Source organism: Macrobrachium nipponense, chromosome 12 (genome assembly GCF_015104395.2).
Source record: "Macrobrachium nipponense isolate FS-2020 chromosome 12, ASM1510439v2, whole genome shotgun sequence".
Taxonomy (NCBI): domain Eukaryota; kingdom Metazoa; phylum Arthropoda; class Malacostraca; order Decapoda; family Palaemonidae; genus Macrobrachium; species Macrobrachium nipponense.
In genome coordinates, this window is record NC_087205.1 from 25,195,309 (window position 1) to 25,220,308 (window position 25,000).

At 39.3% G+C, this 25,000-nt stretch overlaps 1 protein-coding gene across 1 annotated transcript in view; it reads right to left on the minus strand.

The window, feature by feature from the left end:
- Positions 1-25,000, minus strand: part of LOC135224972 (glycoprotein-N-acetylgalactosamine 3-beta-galactosyltransferase 1-like) — a 66,287-nt gene that overhangs the window by 17,238 nt on the left and 24,049 nt on the right. Inside the window, exon 2 of the mRNA XM_064264275.1 lies at positions 8,154-8,315. Coding sequence (XP_064120345.1) covers positions 8,154-8,247 — 94 coding nt within the window. The 5' untranslated portion in view covers positions 8,248-8,315. The remainder of the gene's footprint in view (positions 1-8,153; positions 8,316-25,000) is intronic.

The following is a 25,000-nucleotide window of genomic DNA, read 5'->3' on the forward strand; positions in this document are numbered from 1 at the left end:
GCGCACATTTCCATATATAAAACTTTATGTAACGGCTAATTTTAAAATGGTGCAAACATTACCACAATCGCATGTATGATTTTTTTCGGAAGAGTTACCGCGCGGACGTAAGGAAAATGTTTTTTCATAAATTCACCATAAATCGAAATATTGTGCTAGAGACTTCCATTTAGTTGCAAAATTAAGGTAAATGATTGAATATTACTAAAATATAAGAGTTTTAGCTTACAATTGCGATTTTCGACCATTTCGGTAGAGTCAAAGTTGACCGAAGGTTGAAATTTTGGCAATTATCGTTATTTATATGAAAATATCTCAAAACTGATAAAAGCTACAATCATGAGTATTTTATTGTTGTATTTTACATAAAAATGCGCACATTTTCATATATAATACTTCATGTAACGGCTAATTTACAATTGTACAAAAATTATGTCAAAGTGACGAAATAATTTCCGAGATGTGTCACAAGAAAGAAATTCGCGCTTGCGCGCCTGCGTAACGATTGTAAACAAAACAACACCTTGATCCGTGAACTCCCAGCATCCGCCAAGGTGCGTGATTCAAAAGTTTTAGGCTGGTAGGCCTATAAGTATTTTTCCGCGAATTTTAAAAAAAACTTTTGTAAGTCGACGTAAAATACGTCCAGTCGGCACACGGGAGACAAAAAATGTCGACGTAAAATACGTCCAGTCGGCAGTAAAGGGTTAACTACATTTTCTAGGAGCTAATGAGCAAATCAGAATAATGGTACCCAAAACCAGTATTGTGTGAAAAAGAATTTTCATTTCCAGCAGTAGCAACGATTTTTTAAGCTAGTAATACGAAAGAAACGAATCTGAATTCCTTTTATATTTTTATGAGCAAGCGAAAGCAAGGTTTCTAAATTATCTACAACAGGAATAAGGTAAATTTTATTTTTATTTTCTAGTTATTTGCGTAGAACTAGGTATTCTAGTTAGGGGTATATGAAATCTGACTGCGATTATAGCAATAGAAAGTAGACCATTTGTAAGCCAATAGACTACAGCTCGAGAGAGAAATTTTAATGTTATGTGCCAGTGCATAAAGAATAGAGGTTAGGGAGTAAGATTCAAAACGAAAATATGTGCCATATTTCGTGAATTGCAAGTTAATCGCGAATCCCACGTTGTAAAGATATTTTGTGTTTTTATGTGAATCAACGCTCTCTCTCTCTCTCTCTCTCTCTCTCTCTCTCTCTCTCTCTCTCTCTCTGTAGCGCTCGCGGCCTCTTGCAGGTTTAAACAGGATATAGGATTTAAATCCCCCCGGTACGTGGCTCAAATCCATCCATTGCCCTGTTCATTAACAAAGGAATAGATGAGTCAATAAGTAAGAAAAGAAAAAACAGTGTTAGCGTAAAAATTCTAAACATTAGGATAAACAAAATCAAAGATAAACGTCTTCCTTTTTCTTTAATTTTCTGTGCAGAGAGTAATAATAAGGGGCAAATACTTTTGCGTTTCAAACAAGGGCATATGTTACCCTTAGCTTAGCTTCCTCCACGACCTTGAAAACATTTGTATTTTCATTCATTCTGTCTAGACGACCTGCGTGCGGGCCTAATTTCTCCAGGGTTTTAAATTTGCGGACTCGAGGGTCTTAGGTTTACGAGAGCTAGGGTAAAAAAGGGGATTTGTGCGGAGGTAGTATAGTTATGCAGGGTGGGAGATCTTTATCCTGGTTTTTCCTCTTCCTTTTAATGTATACAAGCTAGCGTTATGAATTCTGAGCAAAGCTAGGTTCAAGGGTAAGATAGACCAGGGATTTGCATTGGTAGAAAAGGAAAAATAACTTTAATCCACTTCTCGCCCCCATCGTCGAGACGATATATATAAAAAACAAAAAAAAAGGGAAACCCAATATGCATTTTATATTAACCCATACGGGCGTTGAGTTTCCGCCTTTACGACATTTATTTGCCACGTTTTTCCACAATGAATTGTCATGAAATTCGTGACCAGATTTTTCCTTTTATTTACAAACCCGTACTGGCATTGAGCTTCCGCCTTTATGACATTCATTTGTCACATTTTTATGTTGACGTTCCGTGAATTTCGTGACCAGATTTTTTTTCACTTTTCTTCTTTTACAAACCCGTTCTGGCGTTGAAGTTTCCGCCTTTATGATATTTATTTGCCACGTTTTTTTCACATTGAAGTTCCGTGAATTTTATTCACAAAGCCATATTTGCGTTGAGGTTCCACATTTACGACATTTATTTGTCACGTCCTCACGTTGAATTCCCGTGAATTTCGTGACCAGATTTTTTCCTTTTATTTACAAAGTCATATTTGTGTTGAGGTTCCGCATTTACGACCTTTATTTGTCACGTCCTCACGTTGAATTTCCGTGAATTTCGTGACTAGATTTTTTTTCTTTTACCTTACAAACCCGTACTGGCGTTGAATTTCCGCCTTTACGGCATTCATTTGCCACGTTTTCCCATTTTCCCAGATTCTTTTGTTTTATCAAATCCATTACCAGCGTTGAGTTCTCCGCCGAACTGTAAATTACAGAGATTTTACGGCGTGAGGTTTCCGCCGCGCTACACACCAGTAGCAACCGTATTTGCAGGGATTTATGGTCATCTTGCCCCGTCTGTGTCGAGTATTTCCGCATACCTCTGTCGACAGTTTTGTAGCAGCCTTCCATCCTATTATTCTCAGGCTAGTCTATTAGCATTTTACTGCTGAGGAGATGGCCAGTAACGCAGCACTGGAGGAGGCTAAGGCCTTCACAGAAGCAGGAAGAGCCATGGGGCCGGAGGAAGCAAAACTGATCAACTGGGTGAACGATAAGCTGAAAGAAGCAGCCCAAGAGAGAGCAGCCAAAAGGGAGAAGGAGAGAGAAGCACAAGAGAGAAGAGAAGCAGCTGAGAGAGCATTCAAAGCAGCCAAAAAGGAGAAAGAAAGAGCACGTCAACTGGCTATGGGAGTCCAGAGTGCCACTCTGGCACCTCCGAGTGCTGCACCCCCTCCCTTACACTCTCACCTCCTCATTATGGGTGACCTCATTAGGACTTGGGATGATAGCGAACCTGACACCTGGCTCAATCATGTCGAGCAAGTGTTTGGGAACTTCAATCCAACCCCTTAGGAAATGGCCCTCCTCCTTGGCAAGCACCTCGCTGGCAAAGGGCGGACTGCATTCGAGGCCCTTACCCTGAATGAGCAACAAGACCTCGCCCTCGTCTGAGAGGCAATCCTCGGGGCTTACGAATTGACCCCGACCGGTGGAGGCAGAAATGGAAGACTATGCCCAAGGAGGCTAACCAGACATGGACAGAGTGGGTAGCGAAGAAGACACTGACACTCCGTAGGTGGACGAAGGCCTCCAACGCAACGTCTTTTGAGGAGGTCTTAGAACTCTTTCAGTTAGAAGACTTCCTTTCCTACGGCCCCCCTGATCTCGCTACCCACCTGGTGGACAAGGCCCCTAGGACTATTTTGGGGTGCTGTAAATGGGCAGATGCCTATGACACCCACCATCCATTGCAGAGTTATTTAAAGAAAAAATAAATACGTCCTGCTCTCCCCCTCACTCCTGCTGCCACCTCTCAGCCTACCCAGTGTCCCAAATAACCTTCCTCGGAAACCTGTGTGTTGGCATTGCAATAAACCCAGTCACACCACGGAGCAGTGCCTCTCAAAGGTGGATCTTCCTCAGCAAGCTGCCGCCACTCCTCCGAATTGACTACCCAATCATTCTAATAACAAAAACAACGGCCATTGGAACAGAAACAACAGGCCCAGGCCAAATTTTAGCAAGAATTTCTGTGACACATGCAAAGTGCATGGGCACACTTCTGCCTGGGTGGGATGCCCCAAGAAAGCTTCTTTTTCTACCATTGCTATGGCCGTGACGAATCCATCAGCTCTAGGCCGTCCTGCGCAGGGCCCCATATTTGTCGCACCTCCCAGAGGTCGCTATCCTGCTACCAGGTCCGAGCTTTTGACGACACTGGTGCGCAAGTCTCCATCATCCGAGAGGATAAAAATTTCTTACGGAGCTCAGGTTGATAGGCACCAGTTCATCACGATAGAGAGCCTCAACCATGTCAAGATGTTCCTACCTACTGTACAGTTGAGAGTCACATGACCTCACCGTTCGAAGATATGTACCATGGCAGTAGCAACCTATATACCAGGAGGTTATGATGTCCTGCTAGGACAAGATTTTAAGTCTCCTCCTACCTTTATACCATACCAAAGCCCCCACCCTAACATAGCTCCAGACCCATTCCACGGGCCTCCAAGAACTACCTCTGCACAGCCAGTGCCACTTAAAGGTGCCAGGCAGTGCCAGGCTCTCATGGATATTGAGCCACGTTCGAGTCCTTCCACTAAGCCAGGAACAGCCTCAGTGCCAGTGCCAAGGCAAGACTCGAGTCTTCCTCCTGGAGCTCTAAGTCCCGGTCGCTCCCCCTTCGCTGGCTTGGCCCCACTACCCATGCCAGCAGTCAAGGAAGAGCCAATTCCAGTAGGAATCCTCCAGGACACCCATGACCATAGTAAACACTCCACCACAGGTAAGCACATCCCGGATACCATTACCTCATCCAATCCCCCTCCGTCAGCAGCTAACCGGTCCCAGAGTAATGACTCTGCTGAATCCTATTTGGCCGAAGAACTCAAGGAACCAAGCCACGCAGCATTAGGCACGGGAACGAGTGCCAAGGCTCCAGCTGTCGCAGCAGCTGGAGCCAATGCCCCTGCGGAATCTTCAAAGGGCTTAAATCATTCAAGGCCCCCCATGTTATGGTCAAACCGACCTCGGAGAGGTCGAAGGAAGAAGGGAAAAGGGCGTCGAGGTTTTCCGAAACCTTACAAGAGCCAATAGCCTCTCTGCACTAGTGCCTGGCACAGTGCCACCCTCTTATAGATTCTGCTACTTCTACTTCCTTCTTACTCTTACGGCTTTGTAAATAAAAGGAAAAAATCTGGTCACGAATTCCACAGAACTTCAACATGAAAAACGTGGCAAATAAATATCGTAAATGAGGATCCACACGCAAATACGTCTTTGTAAATAAAAGGATTAATCTGGTCACGAAAATTCACGGAACTTCAACGTGAAAAACGGGGCAAATGCAGTTGATAATAAAAAATGTATATGGGATCTCCCTTTTGTTTTGTTTTTTTATATATATCGTCTCAAGGACGGAGACAGGAAGTGGATAAAATTTATTTTTCCTTTTCTACCAATGCAAATCCCTGGTCTATCTTAACCTTGAACCTAGCTTTGCTCAGAATTCTTAACGCTAGCTCGTATACATTAAAGGGAAGAGGAAAAACCAGGATAAAGATCTCTCATCCCTGCATAAATATACCGCCTCTGCCAAATCCCCTTCTTTACCCTAGCTCTCGTGAACCTAAGAGTCCGCGAATTTAAAACCCCGGAGAAATGAGGCCCACACACAGGTCGTCGAGACAGAATGAATGAATCAAAAATGTTTTCAAGGTCATGTTGGAAGCTACGCTAAGGGTAACATATGCCCTTGTTCGAAACGCAAAAGTATGTGCCCTTAGTATTACTCTCTGCACAGAAAATAACGAAAAAGAAAAACATTTACCTTTGATTTTGCTTATCCTAACGTTAAGAATTTTTACGCTAACTTATTGACTTATCTATTTCTTTGTTAATGAACAGGGCAATGGATAGGTTTGAGCCACGTGGCCAGGGGGATTTAGATACTATCCGGTTTAGACCTGCAGCGGCTGCGAGTGCCAGCGAGTGCCAGAGAGAGAGAGAGAGAGAGAAAGAGAGAGAGAGAGAGAGAGAGAGAGAGAGAGAGAGAGAGAGAGAGAGAGAGAGAGAGAGAGAGAGAAAGAGTGCATTGATTCACATGAAAACACGAAATATTGTTACAACTCGGGCTTCACGATTAACTTGCAATTCACGAAATATGGCACTTATTTTCGTTTTGAATCTTACTCCCTAACCTCTATTCTTTATGCAATGACACATTACACTAAAATTTCTCTCTCGAGCTGTAGTCTATCGGCCTACATGTGGTCTATTTCCTATTGCTATAAAGGCAGTCAGATTTTATATATCCCTAACTAGATACCTAGTTCTACACAAATAACTAGAAAATAAAATAAAATTTACCTTATTCCTGTTGTGGAGAATTTCTTTCCTGATATCAGCTTAACGATCGCTGCTACAAAAATCTGGTTTTGGTCGCCATTATTCTGATTTTAGCTCGTTCACTCCTATGAAATGTAGTTATCACTGAAAAATTTGGCCTTGAATGGAGGACGAGAGATCAGAACATAAAGAAAAAAAATTCTCAGGCATAAGGAGGAATTACATAAAAGCTGGACTTTAGTTTTTTAAATGCACTGTATTTGCATTAATTTACAGAGGTCCAGGAGACTAATTACGGGGGGTTGATTGTTCGATCCACCGGAACATGTGGCTGGAGCAATCCAGACACAGCGTTCAGAAATTTTACGCAAATGGATTGAAATTGCAATCCTTGCTCCAAGGGTTTCCAACCTCTGCCACAATCAGGCACGGTGTTTGTCTGCAAATAGATAGGGCATGCGAGGGGAACATTACACACTACTTTCTTTCAATCAGAAAGGCCACTCATGGGGGGAATCAAATGGCTGGGAATTTACACAAAGATAACTATTTCGTTGCTTGAATTTACTAGGGGGGGATGTTCACTAGTATCACAAGGGGAGTAATCACAGAATTGAACCCAGATGGGGGAATGAGAAACTAAACAAAGGAGGGTTGCCATCGCCTTGGAAAAGGAAATAAAATACAGACAAAGGTAAAAACAATTCCCCCGCTGAACTGGAATTACTCTCACAGTACCTGCATCCTGGGGGCCTTGCAGTCTCCTCCTTGATGTTTCTATGCACTATGGACTTTTTAAAAATACTTGGGACTTCCCAGAGGAGATCAAGGGAGAAGACAGCATTTGCAGTGGGCCAGGTGAGAGAGCTCTGACCTCTCTTAGATCTGGTATGCTTCTGAGAACGAGCCGCTGGCCTCTGATCCTTTTAAATCCTAGTCCCTGTAGGGGGTAATTCCGAAAACCAATGGGAGTAGAGGTAGCTTTTACAAGAGAATGGATGCTTAAGTTCAAAGGGGCAACTTGCATATAGACAAAGATGCATGAAACTTGGTAAAAGACTTTGCTTTTCTTGGTTCTGGCTTAAAATCTTGAACAATATTTATATTATATATATATATATATATATATATATATATATATATATATATATATATATATATTTACACTGACATCTTTGTGGATTTTATCATCATTTCAGTGAATCATGCAACGATCAGATATTTTTGAATCATTATTATTATTATTATTATTATTATTATTATTATTATTATTATTATTATTATTATTATTATTCAGTTATGGTATTATAACACTGAAAATCAATGACGTCGAAATCAATATGTCAAATGGCAGTTAAAAGTTGATAGATATGTGACTTTAAATGTTAGCTAAAATATATATATCAATAATTAAATAAGGTGTAGGTATAAAACAGAATTTTCTCTAAGAATTTTTACAGAGAATTGCGTGCCACTCCTACTCGACTATCTGTTTTAAATTCTGATTTGGACGGATTGGGCCAGTCTCGTACAATCACCACACAGCAATAGGATATGCGATGGGTTAAAATGAACATTTAAACATAATAGGATAAAGTCGGTTTTCTGAGGCTCCTTGGAGACCTCTCTATCTCTCTCGTTCCCTGTTTTTACCATTCCTTGTCCAAGAGAGGGAATAAGTTTTTTACTAGTTTGCCTGTTAAAATAACAAGATCCTTTTCTGGTATAATGCCAATGCCAAATAAATAAGTACATCTTAGTTGTACCGGAACACTGAGCTGATTAACAGCTCTCCTAGGGCTGGGCCGAAGGATTAGATATTTTTACGTGGCTGGGAACCAATTGGTTACTTAGCAACGGGACCAACGGCTTATTGTGGGATGAATTTCTGTCATCAGAAATTAATTCCTCTGATTCCTTGTTGGGGAATCGAACCCGGACCCTGAGACCGGTAGTCGAACATGTCATCGACTCGTCCAACGAGGAACTCCAAAACTCCATCAGCAAATCAGTATAACGAAAGCACAGGACTGACTCACCCAACTTGTCCGCGAAGAAGATGAGTTTGTCGCACCGCTTGCCCCAGGTGTTCTTGACCGCCAGGGCGCTGCCCTTGCGTTTCGGGGTTGTCATGACCCAGCATAAGATGGAGGACTTATTAACGCTGCCATCTGGCGCCCTTTCGATGGATGAGGTGTTCTCTGGAATCAGAAGAGTGAAATTAGATGCTCTGGGATCATTTTAAAACTCGTAAGTTTCTCACAAACATACACACACATTATATATATATATATATATATATATATATATATATATATATATATATATATAATATAATATATATATACATATATGTATGTATATACACATGATATAAAGGTAACAGGGAACCATATACAGGCCTCAAAGATTTGCTGCAAAATTAAGAAATACAAAAAAACTGAACTAAGGAAAAATGAAGTTTTGCTCGTCAGAAGAAAATGTAATAGTCATATGATGACGTTTTAACTTTTAAAACAGCATAAAAAACTGAATATAATAATAATTATAATAATGATAATAATAATAATAATAATAATAACAGTGGGCATAGTTTTCCGTGTCGAAAATGATGACAATGGTTGCAGGTCCGCAATAATGTAGTATGTGAGTACGTATATGGTCTTTAATGGATATTAAAATCTTTCGAACCTTTTACTAGGTTCATCTTGACTGAAGATGAACCTAGTACAAGGTTCAAAAGCTTTTAGTATCCATTAAAGACCATATACTCAAATACTATATTATTGTGGACCTGCAACCAATAATAATAGTAATAAACTTCATTGAACAGAATGGTTGTCTGGATGCCGTGGATTCTGTATTGTAGTTTCTCAATCTCTCATATGGGTTTCTTTGTAGCAGGTGAATCGTATAGCAACTGTTCAAAGTTCATTTATTCCTTGACGTTTCTGTGGGAATCTCTACCATTTCTTAGAGGGCCAATGAAGCCAGGGATACAACTATGCCATATTTGTACCCGCAAGCAGGCTGACGTATCTTTGACGATTTTCGATTGGTTGTCAAAGCTTGCGGTCCTCCTATTATATATATATATATATATATATATATATATATATATATCTATATATATATATATATATATGTATATGTATATATATTAACAGGGGAAAACAAAATGACACAAAACATCTAATTGGCAACATAACCAACCATTGTTCCATTGCATGCCCTCTTTGGAGTTGGCTGAAAGTCAAACAGGGCAAATATAAACTCCTGTGGTTACAAAAATATACTTTCTATTTCCCAAAATTAGCTAACATGAAAATGGAATAAAATTAATTAACTCTAACTCAAAAGAAACGTTAAACTATCATATTCCTCTCAAAATCATATTTAAGTAAGTACCCCTCTTCCCCTAAGTGTCCAAAATATTAATAGTTTATTAATAGTCAAAACCAGTCAGAGAATAACCCATAGGTGACTTCGAATCCATCTGAAACAAAGACTATAAGTATGACATCACTAATATATTAAAGTTCGTCAATAAAGAATGTGTGCCGCACCTCACTTCCCTTTCTTTAGACTCAAGTAATTGTCACTTAAAATGTTAAGTTTTTCAAAGTTCTCTTTAACGGTACGTTGTCCGACGGACCTGCAACACCTCCATAGAGTGTTCCACACTCTATCAATCAAAATCAGTGAGTTCCCCCCCTTTACAACTGTTCTTCAGATTATGTCATTTTCTGTTCATTACGAACACACACACACCGATTGGCACACAAGAGGCATGCATGTTTCATGCATGAAACTCGTGATCTTCGAAGCTTGTCACTGACCACAAAAGTGCACTGGTAAGCTATCCTGTTTTGTTTTTTTCATTTCAGCATCTTCGAGGAATCCAGCGTTTTGCACCTGTCTCTAACCGGTAAGAGCTAAGGCTAACAACTTGATTATTGTGCCTTTAAGATATGTATATATATATATATATATATATATATATATATATATATATATATATATTATATATATATATTATATATATCTAATAAAAGGAGCCCATAAAAACACCAAATGAGAGAGAAAAGTACTATATTTCAGAGACTGCTGTCTCTCTCTTCAGGTATATGAATGAGAAAAGTTTACAGAAAAGGTGGTATTTATACCAAGAGATCCGTCCACAAGTAAGCCAATTTAGGTTCACCCCCCACTGATAATCTTCCTTTAATCTTCTTAAGCGTTGGTTTGAATGAAAACTTGGTCGACGGACATCTGAAACCCACGCGCCTTTTGAGATGTTCATTACCTGCTTCTCTTTTATTAAGGCCGATTCCATCATTTGACTCTTGTACCAGCAGTTGCTGCTATAAATTACACGTGACAAATTCCAGTTTATTCTATGGTTATGTTCATTTATATGGTTGAAAATAGCCGAGTTCTGTTGTCCATACCTAGCTGACGCGTTTGTGTTTGTATTGAATCTCTGGGGAAGTGATTTACCTGTAAATCCGATGTAAGATTGGTCACAGTCTTGGCAAGGGATCTCATAGACCCCAGAGTCCTTGGGAGATGTCTTTTGTTGGACGTTAATCAGGGATTTGGCTAAGGTGTTTGGGTAGGTAAATGCAAAAGGGTTGGATTTCCCAAGGGTGTTGGTTATTCTCTTAATCGTCTCCAGGTGAGGAATTTTTATTTTATTGTTGGGTGTGTCTCTGGTCTTGTCTTTAGGGTTCGGTAAAAATTACGTTTGCTTTTTGAATTGCTTTCTCAATTATATGGTCAGGATACTTTAAAGACGAAAGTTGTTTGCGAATTAGTTCAAATTCTTTTTCCAGGAAATCTGGGGAACAAATTCGTAAGGCTCTTAAGAATAGGTTGCTAGCTACACCTATCTTGATAGTAATGTCGTGATAGCTAAAGTAGTGAATATATGAAAGTGAGAACGTTGGTTTTCTGTATATGGTAAATTTGTATTCTGTCGTGTCTCTGATTATTAAAACATCAAGAAATGGAATTTTGTTGTCTGTTTCCCATTCAACTTTAAATTTGATGCTGGGCACTAGTGCGTTTAATTTTGGAATTCAACCGCCTTTCCACGATTCTTCACTCACTTCCAGAAGTCAAGCCAGTTTTCCACAAATTTGAGAAAGAACTGAACAGACTACACCGGCTGAAAAACCAAAAACACTTTTTGGAAGAATGCCTCAAAGAACAAGTACTGTCGGCCAAAAAACTCGTGGCAGAGTTTCATAATTTTTCGTTCACCTGCCTGACGCACGATTCATGCCTTATTTATCTATTTTTCTTTTCAAAGATGGAAGAAATCGTATGTAATGACGTTAAAAACAGTCACTGATATCTTTAGAACATTATGTTATGTTATTGTGAAAAACTATTTTCCCTATAGCAAAATTGATGTGAACGAAACGAAGTGAAAAAAAACGGCATACCACAACCATAGATATACATTACCAAATAGATAGGAGACACCCATCACTGGTAGTATCACATAAACATAGTCCTTGTCATGTAAGTGTAAATAATTGTTTTTATTTTCAGATCAACCTTGGACGAGTGTAATATTTTTCTTTATTTTTATGTTTAAGTATTAAGGTACATAGTTCGTTGTGCATTACTTTGAATATTGTGATAGCGATGCTGTTGCTTCTTCCTCTAGTAGATAGTTATCAAACCACCCTATTAACGCTTTGTTATTGTTTACTTTCATTGGAGAGTGAGTGACGGTGCGAGTGTTGCGCTGGAAAAGTATGTCGCCTTCCCAGAACAGTTCGGGCCGTATCGTCATCCCAGAAGGACTAGTGCAGCAGCCACCTTGGAATATTTTTTTGTTGGAGGATTTACTTCATAATATTCCTCGTTTTGACCCGCCGGTGTATGAAGAGCCACCTGCGGCGGATTTACTGATCACGGCTTTATATCTCTGCCTCGCAAGGACTTGTGTCACTTGCGACCTGCCCCCCTTGCTTTTTCCCCCGTCGGAGGAGTCCCCGGGTAGACAGGGCTGGCGCTGGATCCCAGCTCTGTAGGAGAGGCTTCTGCCGTGCCCGGTGTACTGAGGGTCTTGGTGTTGCTCTGCACGTCTGGGCTGTCGAGGCTCGTGAGGAGTTACGTAGGGAGGCTAACGCTAGGGTAAGGTGTCGACCTTTGGTATGTTTTCCTTCGGGAAAAAACGTCTGCTGCTTATCGGTCGCGGACCAATAGTGTTCAGTAGCTCACCCCTTAATGTAGCAGACTGGTGGTCCCCAGCGACTCCGTGGACACCTCCTCCAAAGGAATGAGTAAATTGGTTATTCCTTAACATAAGCGTATAGGATCATATATATCCTTACTCATATTGATATATTGTTATAATTTTGATGGTATACCTTGTTATGATTGATTTGTGGTTGTGCGTAAATTTAGATTTATTTAATTAGGTAGGTAAGGTTTTAAGGTTTTCACTTTTATTGAACTCTTATTACTTCTTTCTAGCTTTTCTTTAGTTTTAGGCTAGTGTATTCATTTTGGCCCGCTCTATTAGAGCTGTTTATTTGCTAAATACAGTGTTTTCTATTTATATTACTGGTTTAGGGTTTAGCTTTTTAGTTTTAGGGAAACCTTGTGTTGAAGACATGTTAATCTGTCTTCTGGGCATATAATTGCCATATAGCTCTCTGGATACTGGGTTCATTTGTACTTGCACAAGGTTGATTTAGTATTAAGTTTTGTTTTATAATAAATATTGTTAGTTTTCTTGGTGTTTTGTTTACCACATTCCCATTCATTGTGTTGCATTACTACTGCCTACGTATCCCTAAACTAACATCTTAAAAAGATTCTGCAGAACGGCCTCCTAGGGGTCGTAACAGATTGCGACCGTGACAGGATCGTACGCAGGTGCACGCAGTGTTTGTGTTTGTGGGGCAGCACTAGGTTGATTTAATAGTATTTATTTAGTTTTGTCATATATATTTAATATTTTCTCCACCCCTCCTTATTTTGTCCATAGTCATGGAGGACATTGCTTTCAATCCTGGTGAATTTTTGGGATCAGCGGATTGCATTAAGTATTTGCACATCCTTATAAAATTATCTAATGCAGTGTGCCCGGTGGTTAGGTGTTACTTTTAAGTCCACGGATACAAGGGCTCATTTGTTGGAACTAGTGGAGGCAAAGGTAGCCTTAGGTTTGGCTGAAGGGGAAGATTTAGTTCCAGTATTGGAAGTGATTTGGACACGGATAGTGCTTCTGAAGTAGAAGTTAGTATAAATCCAGGTTTGTCCCTGTTGAGGACCCCCTCCTGTACAGCTTATCTATAAGGGCCCAGCTAACTTTTCCTGTTGAGCCAAACAATCTACTAACCCCTTTCTTGCTAGTGATACAGTGGTGAATAGGTTGAGCCATCTCATTCAGGCATGAGCCAGGAGGAGGGAGAATATAAATTAATATGTAAACGTATTGAGTTGTTGAAACTGGAACATGAGGAAAATGAACGAGCAGGAAGCATGAGTTGGAGATGGCTAAGGTAAAATTGGACCTTGCTAGGATCCAGGGTGGTCCAACCAGATTAGTACCCCTAGTAATTTTCACCAGATAGCTTTAATATTGGGGCTGCTCTAAAATTAGTGCCCATCTTTGACGAAAGCAATGTGCCTGAATTTTTCAAAGCTTTTGAGAGGGTTGCATCCCGGTTGGCTTGGCCTACTGAAATGTGGACGGTGCTATTCAGTGCAGGTTAGTGGGCAAAGCCATTAGGGTGTATAATGCTTTAGAAGAGGGAATGGCTAGAGACTATGCTAAGGTTAAGGCTTTAGTTCTCAGGGCCTATGACTTAGTCCCTGAGGCCTATCGTCTCAAATTCAGAACCGTAAACAAACCACCAACTATGACTTTTGTTGAATATGCTCGTCTCAAGGAAGGAGAGCAATTTGACGATTGGCTTAAGAGTCGTCAGGTTGTCTCTTTCTCCTCCTTGAGAGAGCTAATGTTACTTGAAGAGTTCAAGAGGTTTGTGGAGGGAATTAAAAATGCATTTGGAGGAGGTGAAGGTAGTGAATCTTGCCAAAGCGGCCCATTTGTTTCCGATGAATTTGTACTAACCCATAGGGCTGGATCAGGCAATTTCGGTTGTCCAATTCCACCTCTCAGTCCTCTAGACCAAATAATTTTAATAGAAAGGTTGTAATGGTGAGGTATATAGAGAGAGGGTAATGTACCTGGAAAGTCTCTAGTGGAGCGCTAACTAGAGTCTTTTCCAATAGTGATCAGAACAGTCTCGGCCAAAAGTTAACCCTCTCCGTGGTAATTGTTATTGGTTGCAATAAACCAGGGCACAGGCAGGCACAATGTAATGCCAGGAGGAGATATTTACTTAGGAATAGAAATGACAATAATAGGGCTCCTGTATCTTTGATTGGTAAGGTGAATGAGGTTCAACCCAACAATAATCCAGTAATGACAAAAAAGTCTCTGAGCGGGGGGCTAACTACCCTGTTGATTGCTCAAATCCCAATTTGTGACTTTTCAATAAGTATGTGTGGGAAGTAAAATAAAGACCCCTTCAGGTTATCTTGGATGTGAAATTTTTTTTGAGAGATACTGGGTCAGCTAGATCCCTGGTATTAGCAGATTCAATAAAGAATTTTGTTCCTTTTTCAGGTGAATATGTAGTCCTGGGTGGGTTTCCAGACACCTTAGTATCTGCCCCTTTAATACAGGTGGAAGTAGCTTTCCCGGGCTACCATAAATTTGTTGAATTAGCCGTGGTAGAGAGTCTGCCGGTGCTAGGATTGACGTATCCTAGTAACGATCTAGTAATAATGAGAAGGGTCAAGAAGTTTTCCCAATAGTTTCGATCACTGCTTGCCCAGTGGCAGTTACTACTCGGGCTGCTGCAAAAATTGCAGCTGCTGCTGATGATGAATCTGATTTTAATCTTAGTAGTTTAGATGTAGATGTAGAAAGCCCGGCTAGTAGATAGTAGCAGTAGTATTGGAATTTTCAAAGTTTTGAAACCTCATTGTGACAGAATAACTTTCATCCAGGCCAGAAGGATGAATTTAATTTTGAGTTGGGTGATACTGGCGACCTAACAAGCCCAGGTTTTGTGTTATTAAGGGGCTTTTGTATAGAGTTAGTAGGCCTGCAACCCATCAATTAAATACGACCTCCCGAATTGAGCAGATTGTGGTGCCCTCTAAATTTAGAGATGCAGTGTTGAGCTTGGCTCATGAAGACTCTTTCGCTGGTCACTTTGGTATAGGTAAAACTTTTCATAATTTGATTAAAATATTTTGGTGGCCAGGAATAAAGTCTTCGGTTAAAAAGTTTGTGAGGGCATGTGAAATTTGTCAAGTAATGGGTAAGCCCAACCAACCTGTTCCTAGAGCTCCCTTACATCCTATCCTGCTATTGGGGAACCCTTTTCAGAGTTAGTGATAGATGTAGTGGGCCTTTGCCAAGAACAAAGTCTGGGTTTACCTATTTGTTTACAGTGATGGACCGAGCTTCTCGATATCCAGAGGCTTTTCCTATGCGTAAGGTAACTTCCAAGCCGTATTTGACAAGCTGGTGAATTCTTTTCTAGATTTGGGCTTCCTTGTAAAATTCAATCCGACTGTGGAACGAATTTTACAAGTAAGTATTTAAAGGTAGTGTGCTGAACTGGCCATTCGCACATTACTAGTGTGCCTTATCATCCAGAGAGCCAGGGTGTGGTAGAAAGGTTCCACCAGACTCTTAAGTCAATATTAAAGAAATATTGTTTTGAGCAGGGAGAGGATTGGGATAAGGGGCTTCCCTTTGCTCTATTTGCCATCCGAAATCATCCCAACTCTTCCACCCGGGCGTCGCTCCGTTTGACTTGGTTTTTGGACACAAGATCCGGGGTCCTTTGGAAATTTTCCATGAATTATTGGAAACCGGTCAAAAGGGGAGAAGAGTGTGGGAGATGTGTGGATGAATTAAAACAAAATTTATCCGTAGCTTGGAAGTTTGCCCAAGAGAGTTTGTCCTCTTCACAATGTGAAAATGAAATTGAAATTTGATAGAAAGAGTAAGGTACGTTCCTTTGAACCAGGAGAATTGGTATTAGTCTTGAGTACAGACTCCGATAACTTCCTTGAGCCTAGGTTTAAGGGGCCCTGGAAGGTCTTAAGAAAGTTATCGGATGTCAATTATGAAATTGAAGCTCCTGGTACTCAGAGAAGTGCCGTATTTTTCATATAAATCGGTTGAAATCATATGTAACTAGTAGACCCGACCCCTTGTCTATAGTCTATGAACCGGTTACTAGTGTTGTAGAGAATATGTTAGTGACATTGAAGATGACTTATTGGATCAGGTGTCCTCAGATGCTCTTGGTAAAAACCTTCAGAATTTGGAAATTTTAAGAACTGGGGGTTTAGAGCATCTGGAGGCATCTCAGAGAGATGAAATAATGAAATATAATATCCTTTTCCCGACTTATTTCAGGACTCTCCGGGGCGGACGAGCTTACTCCAGCATGATGTTGATGTGGGCAGTGCTTTGCCAGTTTTAAGCAGAGTCCATATCGATTTGAACCCTGAAAAACGTGCAATAGTCGAAGAGGAAATTAAATACATGCTGGAGCATGATCTCGTCAACCTTCGGTCAGTCCTTGGAGTTCCCCTATAGTCCTAGTGAAAAAACCTGACGGTAAGTTCCGGATGTGTGTGGATTATAGGAGGGTAAATGCCAGTACAAAAGATGACTCTTTTCCACTTCCTCGTATTGAGGATTGTCTCGATCAGATAGGACCTTCAAATTTATTACTAATTAGATTTATTAAAGGGTTATTGGCAGGTTCCCCTAACTGATCGAGCTCGTGAAATATCTGCTTTTGTAACACCATTTGGACTTTATGAGTGTAAAGTTATGCCTTTCGGGTTGAAAAATGCTGCCTGTACCTTCCAGCGTTTTAATGAACAGGGTTATTTGTGGGCTGGATGGTACGAGATTTATATTGATGACCTTGTGGTTCATAGCAATGATTGGCGAACCCATGTGGTTAGGTTAAGGAAGGTGTTTGAGGCATTGCGAGCTGCAGGCCTAGTGTGAATCTCGGGAAATGTTGAATTTTGGCAAGGCTAAGGTTGTTTATTTAGGTCATGAGATTGGCTTGGGTCAAGTAGCCCCGAAACAAGCTAATCTTGAAGCCATTATTGCTTTGAAGAGACCGTGTAATGTTAGAGAAGTGCGTAGAGTATTGGGTATGATGGGTTACTACCTACCGTAGGTTTGTTCGCAACTTTTCTGACATTGCACAGCCTCTTACTGGTTTACTGAAGAAAGGACAAAGGTTTGCCTGGTCTTCTGAATGTGAAGAATCCTTTCTGAGGTTGAAAATGTTGTTGGTGTCCAATCCTATATTGATTTCGCCTAATAATTTTCAGAAGCCTTTTATTATTGCTGTAGATGCCAGTGATGTTGGGATGGGCGGAGTTCTTTTTCAACGTGGTGAGGATGATATTGTATCGCCAGTCCTCTTACTACAGTCGTAAGTTGCTGGCGGCGGAAAGAAAGTATTCCACCATTGAAAAGGAATGCCCTCGCCTTGGTTCGGACACTTGACCATTTTAAGCCTTATGTCACAAACTTTTCATTCCCTGTGGAGATCTGGACTGATCATAACCCCTTGATATTCATAGAGCGGATGAAGGGCTCCAATCAAGAATCTTGCGTTGGGCCCTACAGTTGCAGGAGTTTAACCTAATTATTAAACATATTAAGGGAGCAGATAACTGCATTCCGGACACCCTTTCCCGGATGTAGGAGCCAGCCCCTCCTCTCTGTTGCCCTGAGGCCTCTGAAATTTTCCTCAAGTTTGTGTATATATGTTTACTAATTGTTAATTTGATCTGTCCCATTTTCTTTTGGACTATGATTGGTTGTTTCCAGGTATGAAACAGAATTTGACTCTTAATTTGTTATACCTCTTTTTCAGGTGTGAGGTATAATTTAACTTTAATATATAGGTCCTGAGTTTGAATTGTTTTTGTTGATTCAGTTGACTAAGTGTATTTACCTTATGGGTTAATTCAAGTTTGTTGGTTTTCTCTTGGTAAAAAAAAAAAATTCTATTCATGAATAAATAAATTTTTTTTTGTTTAGGAGGAGGAAGGTGTCATGTAAGTTGTAAATAATTGTTTTTATTTTCAGATCAACCTTGGGACGAGTGTAATATTTTCTTTATTTTTATGTTTAAGTATTAAGGTACATAGTTCGTTGTGCATTACTTTGAATATTGTGATAGCGATGCTGTTGCTTCTTCCTCTAGTAGATAGTTATCAAACCACCCTATTAACGCTTTGTTATTGTTTACTTTCATTGGAGAGTGAGTGACGGTGCGAGTGTTTGCGCTGGAAAAGTATGTCGCCTTCCCAGAACAGTTCGGGCCGTATCGTCATCCCAGAAGGACTAGTGCAGCAGCCACCTTGAATATTTTTTGTTGGAGGATTTACTTCATAATATTCCTCGTTTTGACCCGCCGGTGTATGAAGAGCCACCTGCGGCGGATTACTGATCACGGCTTATATCTCTGCCTCGCAAGGACTTGTGTCACTTGCGACCTGCCCCCCTTGCTTTTTGTTTTTCCCCCGTCGGAGGAGTCCCCGGGTAGACAGGGCTGGCGCTGGATCCCAGCTCTGTAGGAGAGGCGTTCTGCCGTGCCCCGGTGTACTGAGGGTCTTGGTGTTGCTCTGCACGTCTGGGCTGTCGAGGCTCGTGAGGAGTTACGTAGGGAGGCTAACGCTAGGTAAGGTGTCGACCTTTGTATTTTCCTTCGGGAAACGTCTGCTGCTTATCGGTCGGACCTAGTGTTCAGTAGCTCCCTTAATGTAGCAGACTGGTGGTCCCCAGCGACTCCGTGGACACCTCCTCCAAGGAATGAGTAAATTGGTTATTCCTTAACATAAGCGTATAGGATCTATATATATCCTTACTCATATTGATATATTGTTATATTTTTGATGGTATACCTTGTTATGATTGATTTGTGGTTGTGCGTAAATTTAGATTTATTAATTAGGTAGGTAATTTTAAGGTTTTCACTTTTATTGAACTCTTATTACTTCTTTCTAGCTTTCTTTAGTTTTAGGCTAGTGTATTCATTTTTGGGCCCGCTCTATTAGAGCTGTTTATTTGCTAAATACAGTGTTTTCTATTTATATTACTGGTTTTAGGGTTTAGCTTTTTAGTTTTAGGGAAACCTTGTGTTGAAGACATGTTATCTGTCTTCTGGGCATATAATTGCCATATAGCTCTCTGGATACTGGGTTCATTTGTACTTGCACAAGGTTGATTTAGTATTAAAGTTTTTGTTTTTTATAATAAATATTGTTAGTTTTCTTGTGTTTGTTTACCACATTCCCATTCATTGTGTTGCATTAACTCTGCCTACGATCCCTAAATAACATCTTAAAAAGATTCTGCAGAAAACGGCCTCCTAGGGGTCGTAACAGTCCTTATTACATTCATTTCAATATCAAGTTGAAGGTAGTTGAACGATTTCATTTGTTACATTTTACACAAAAAAACATTGGAAACTCAAAATATGCTATCAAATTAAAAAAATTATAACCTTAACAGTGTGAATCATGCGACCTCACTCTATTGTTTTCGACGTCTTGACATGCGCTGGAATCGAAGGCAACGTGCCACCAGTGTTGCCGTTTTGAGGAATTTCGTCTACTAATGTGTCTTTCTAGTGACATCTGGCAACCCTCCGTGGATATTCTGAGCACAGGCAACTTCGCTAAGCAATAAAATTCTTCATTGCCTTTTTATGTTTTTTTTAATGAAAATAAGGTTATAAATTATATCCTGCTTATTTAGACTAATGAATTTTATTGAAATCCTTTATTTTTCTTCATCAAAAATACTTTATGCTAAGCTAGTGACGTGTAGTTTATTTAAGTCAAGGAAATCATTCTACATCGGAAAATACGCATTCTAACCATTAAATAACGTAATAAAATCAGAAGAACTGCGTATGGTAATACTGCTAAAAGCCAATGTTGTGAAGAAAAAACTGCATCGCTGGGTCACTGCCACGGTGTCACTTATCGGTCTAAGACCTTGGGTCAAACACCTGTTTTGTCACGCCCTTCACGTTCACGATGGATCGTCTGCCTGGCAAAGAAACATCCCCTGCACAGCGAGAGGCAATTATTGCACTGCATTTGGTGCAAATTCCTGTCAGGGAAATATCCAAGAAGACTCAACATACCGAAGAGAACCATCATAGATGGATCAAATTGTTCACAGAGCGACAAAGTTTAGAAAATAGGCCTAGAAGTGGAACTCCTCGAATCACCACAAGAGTGCAGGACAAAATGATTGTTGATGCTGTCAAAGGACAACCCCTGATTACAGCAGTGGCTGTAAAACAGCAGCTTGGACTGCAAATATGTGTGCAGACTGTGCGGAATAGGTTGCATGGGGCAGGCCTGCATCACAGGATTCCGGCAAGGAAACCATTGCTAACGCAACAGCATAAAGAAGCAAGGATGGGATTTGCCCTGCAATATCTTCCAGAAGATGCTTCTTTCTGGGATTTAGTTATTTTCTGTGATGAAAAAATTTTCGCGTCTGATGCGCATGGACAGCTTCATTGTTGGCGTCCAAATAAAACTAGGTTAAGCCTAGTGAAATTTTAGTTTACTTATTCATAAAAAAAGAACCACACCTCTTTGTTTTTAATTAACATTGACCTGTTTATTCCTATCATAAACTGAAATGTGGTATATGCTTATATATATATATATAAAAAGCTAATGCAACTTGCCTATAACGTGAAAATAATACATAGTTTACTGCAAGATGAAAAAGAAACTTGTTATTTTGTCTTTATTTCTGTATATATCCTTGACCTAAAGCTGAGAAATTATCAATAACTATATACAATTGACTGTTCACACAGGAATTAACTGTGTTTAATGGGGATTACACTGCACAATTATATTCATGCAGTTGCGTTGATTTATAATTTCAATTCATCCTATAGGCTGTTAGGAAACATTATAATTTTCATTTATAGATTATAATTCATAAAGTAGGTCCATATTATAACATATAGAAATAAAAGAAAATATATCTTTGTAAAGTTGAAGCCCTACTGTTCTACTTTTTCTGCGGGCCTGGGGGTGTGGGAGTATAAGTAACTACTCTCTGTTGAACTGTCTACCGGTTGAAATCATATTTTCTGTCGACAGATATGCTGAAGAAAACATCGAGCCTTCAAGGCGTAGCGGCAGAATATCAGCTGGGTTATGGGGATGGATGGCTGCCAGTGGACCGGGAGAGCTAATTGTCATCGATGAGCGTATGAACAGTAATCAGTATATTGCAATTTTACAGGACATTTTAGTGCCCTCAGTTCGAAAACTATTACTGCCGTATACCCATGGCCAATATATATCTCAGCCATAGGACAATTCTCGCGGTCCACAATGCAAAGGCTGTCAAAGAAATGGTTTCAGCAAAATCCAGACGTGGTTCGAATTGATTGGGCTGCGAAGTCTGCAGATCTGAACCCAATAGAAAACTTATGGGCCTATAATGATCCAACAATGGGATGTTAATTAATCGTGCTAGGACAAGAAAACCTTATAAAGCATGCAATAGATATTTGGGAGAGTTTAAGGCCAAAGAGAGGAGTAGCAAACATTTGCGAAGTCCTCGTTGCATCAATGCCAAATAGGATAAGATGCGTGCTAGACGCACGAGGATCTTATACAAAATATTAATCAGTTGTGCTGCCTTTTAAATAATATGATTTATTTTAATCTCGTTAGTTTAACAGTCCTACTTTCATCTCATTTACTTCTCTTACATTTATCTTATCCATGTGAATCTATACAGACTTATAGGCCTAGGCCTATGTTATGACTGAGTTCCTGGTTAATTCATCTCTCTCTCTCTCTCTCTCTCTCTCTCTTCTCTCTCTCTCTCTCTCTCTCTCTCTCTCTCTCTCTCTCTCTCTCTCTCATATGCATACATATAGATATGATATATATCTCACATGCTAATATGAATATATTTATTTTCATTTGTATATTATCTTTACACTGTATTTGACAGGATTTATTATTATATAATATATATAATAATATATAAGTATATATATATATATTAGATATATATCTATATATATATATAGATTATATCTATATATATTATATATATTTTTGTTATATATATATATATATTTATATTATATAACGTATATATATACGCAAAAAAAAAACACCTGTTATAAGGATATGCTTATTTTCATAATTTTCTTGACTTAGGCTTGTTTTTGACTGCATTCCAGTCCAATGATTTTCTGCATGTATTTCCTTAGTTATCTGACTATCTATATATATAGCATATATATATATATATATATATATATATATATATATATATATATATATGTATGTATAGTATATATAATGCGTGTTTTTTTTATTGTAAATATCGGAAATAAACTTGAACGAGAAAGTTACGTTTCATATTACCTATCCTTTTAGCTACTTATAATATAATAGGTATAGGCATACGAGTGAGACTGATTCTAATTAAATTCTGTTTAGAAGAAATAAATAGCTACAGTAAGATACCCTATGAATGCTTTGACTCCCGCAACTTCCCAACATGTGCGGATGAAGCAGCATGGCATGAAAGGAATTGGATAAAAAAAAGAGACTAAATTGTATTCGTTTGATTTCTTATGATTGCTTTTTGATATGAGATAGCTAGGTCTGAGAAAATTATGTTATGCAATAATGAAAAAGATAAAAAAAAAAGGAGAACATGGCCTAGTAAATGAATAACGGGAATAATCAAATAAAGCAGATTGATATAGATTTTCACATCACGTATCCGAGAGAGTATGCTGCTGAAAATAGACCTAGGTCCTAGGCTAACATAGTGCCAAAATCAGAAGTCAAATTTAGGCATGTTATATGTGTTATGCAAATTATTTTATTGATCAAAGGAGAAAATTTGCTAAATCACATTTTGCTATTAAAGAATGTTGTATTATTATTCGACAGTAGGTTAAGAACTGACGATACCCCAGTACAGTACGATACGTTGGTTCATGACTAGCAGCATCAAAGCCAACGTCCAAATACTTATGCAATTGCTGCCACGGATCCTTAGTTGAGAATACCATTAGAATTCGTGTCCTCGTGGTTGTATATTTTCAATACTTTGCAAAATAATTATATTTGACGTTGAATAAGTCTACTCAGTTCTAATGTAATTTATTTCAAGTAGAGCACCTTAAAAGGAAATATTATTTATTGTTACGTAAATAATCTGGCACCTGCATATGGCAATATTTCCATAACGAAACAAGGAATTAAGAAACTACGCCAATTCTTTGTTGGCCGTCTGTACTTCCAAAAATGTATGGATTCGGGAGATGGGCTCTGCAATCAAACCCCTTCCCTCTATCACACAAGATTTTCCTGGAAGAAAGAATCACCAGTACGAGAAACGACGTCTTTGTGCTACGCAGAGTGATATATAGAACTCAGTCTAATCTTCGCCTCCTCACTTCGGACCACATATACAGGTATCTGATTTCATTCTGTTCCGACATTGCTGCCTATAATAGCGTGACTCATTCCAACAGACTTTTACGCAAGTTAAATAACCTAATAGACAATAGCGCATGGAATAATCTTGAACAACAAGACAAAGTTTTAAACTTATCTAACACCCCCGTTACTGTAAATCAACATTTAGTTTTAAATTTAGGCTTATCCTTTGCCCTTATGCCAGACCGCAAAAACACCTAGACTTCATAGTGGCTTTTGACAAATTCATATCTGACAAAAACTACAGCCATGAAGAGATATGTTTAAAAGGAGTGTTACTAAATGCCTTAACTGACCTTCATAAGAAATATCCTGTTCCCCGCAGAATCCCCTCCAAAACATTCCCACAGAATTTTTTCGGAAAGTAAGATTAATTGGCCAAGACAAAAAGAGTATTGAACTATTAGAGAAATTTAAAGTAATTAATCCTAAATTACCCTACTTTTATGGCCTTCCCAAAACTCACAAAGACAATCTTCCATTCAGACCCATCGTTTCATGCGCCGGAGCTTTCAATTACAAAATTTCTAAATGGTTAGCTGGCCTCCTTTCTCCTTTTTAAGGCACTTTTTCTCCCAGTCACATTAAACATTCGGAAGACTTTTGTCACAAATTCAGAGAAGCACATATACCACTTCACAACATAAAACTTTTAAGCCTTGACGTAGACTCCCTACTCACAAAAGTACCAGTACAGGATGTTCTTCAGTTTTCAAGGGAAAAATTATCCCCCTATTCAGATCATTTCCCATTGGCGCTTGACAAAATAATAAAGTTAGTTGAATTATGTGCATCTAATAACGTATTTCATTCGGGGTAATCATTCTACAAGCAAAAATTCGGGTGTAGTATGGGTAGTCCTTTAAGTCCTATTTTAGCCAATCTGTACATGGAATACTTTGAAACTACAGTAATAAATGCAATAAAACCCAAAAACATGCTGTGGATGAGATACGTGGATGATATTCTAACATTTTGGGATAATAGGTGGGGTAATTTTAATGAATTCCTCTCAAAATTAAACGCATTAGTGCCCAGCATCAAATTTAAAGTTGAATGGGAAACAGACAACAAAATTCCTTTTCTTGATGTTTTAATAATCAGAGACACGACAGAATACAAATTTACCATATACAGAAAACCAACGTTCTCACTTTCATATATTCACTACTTTAGCTATCACGACATTACTATCAAGGATAAGAGGGGGGGGGGGGGGGTAGCTAGCAACCTATTCTTAAGAGCCTTACGAATTTGTTCCCCAGATTTCCTG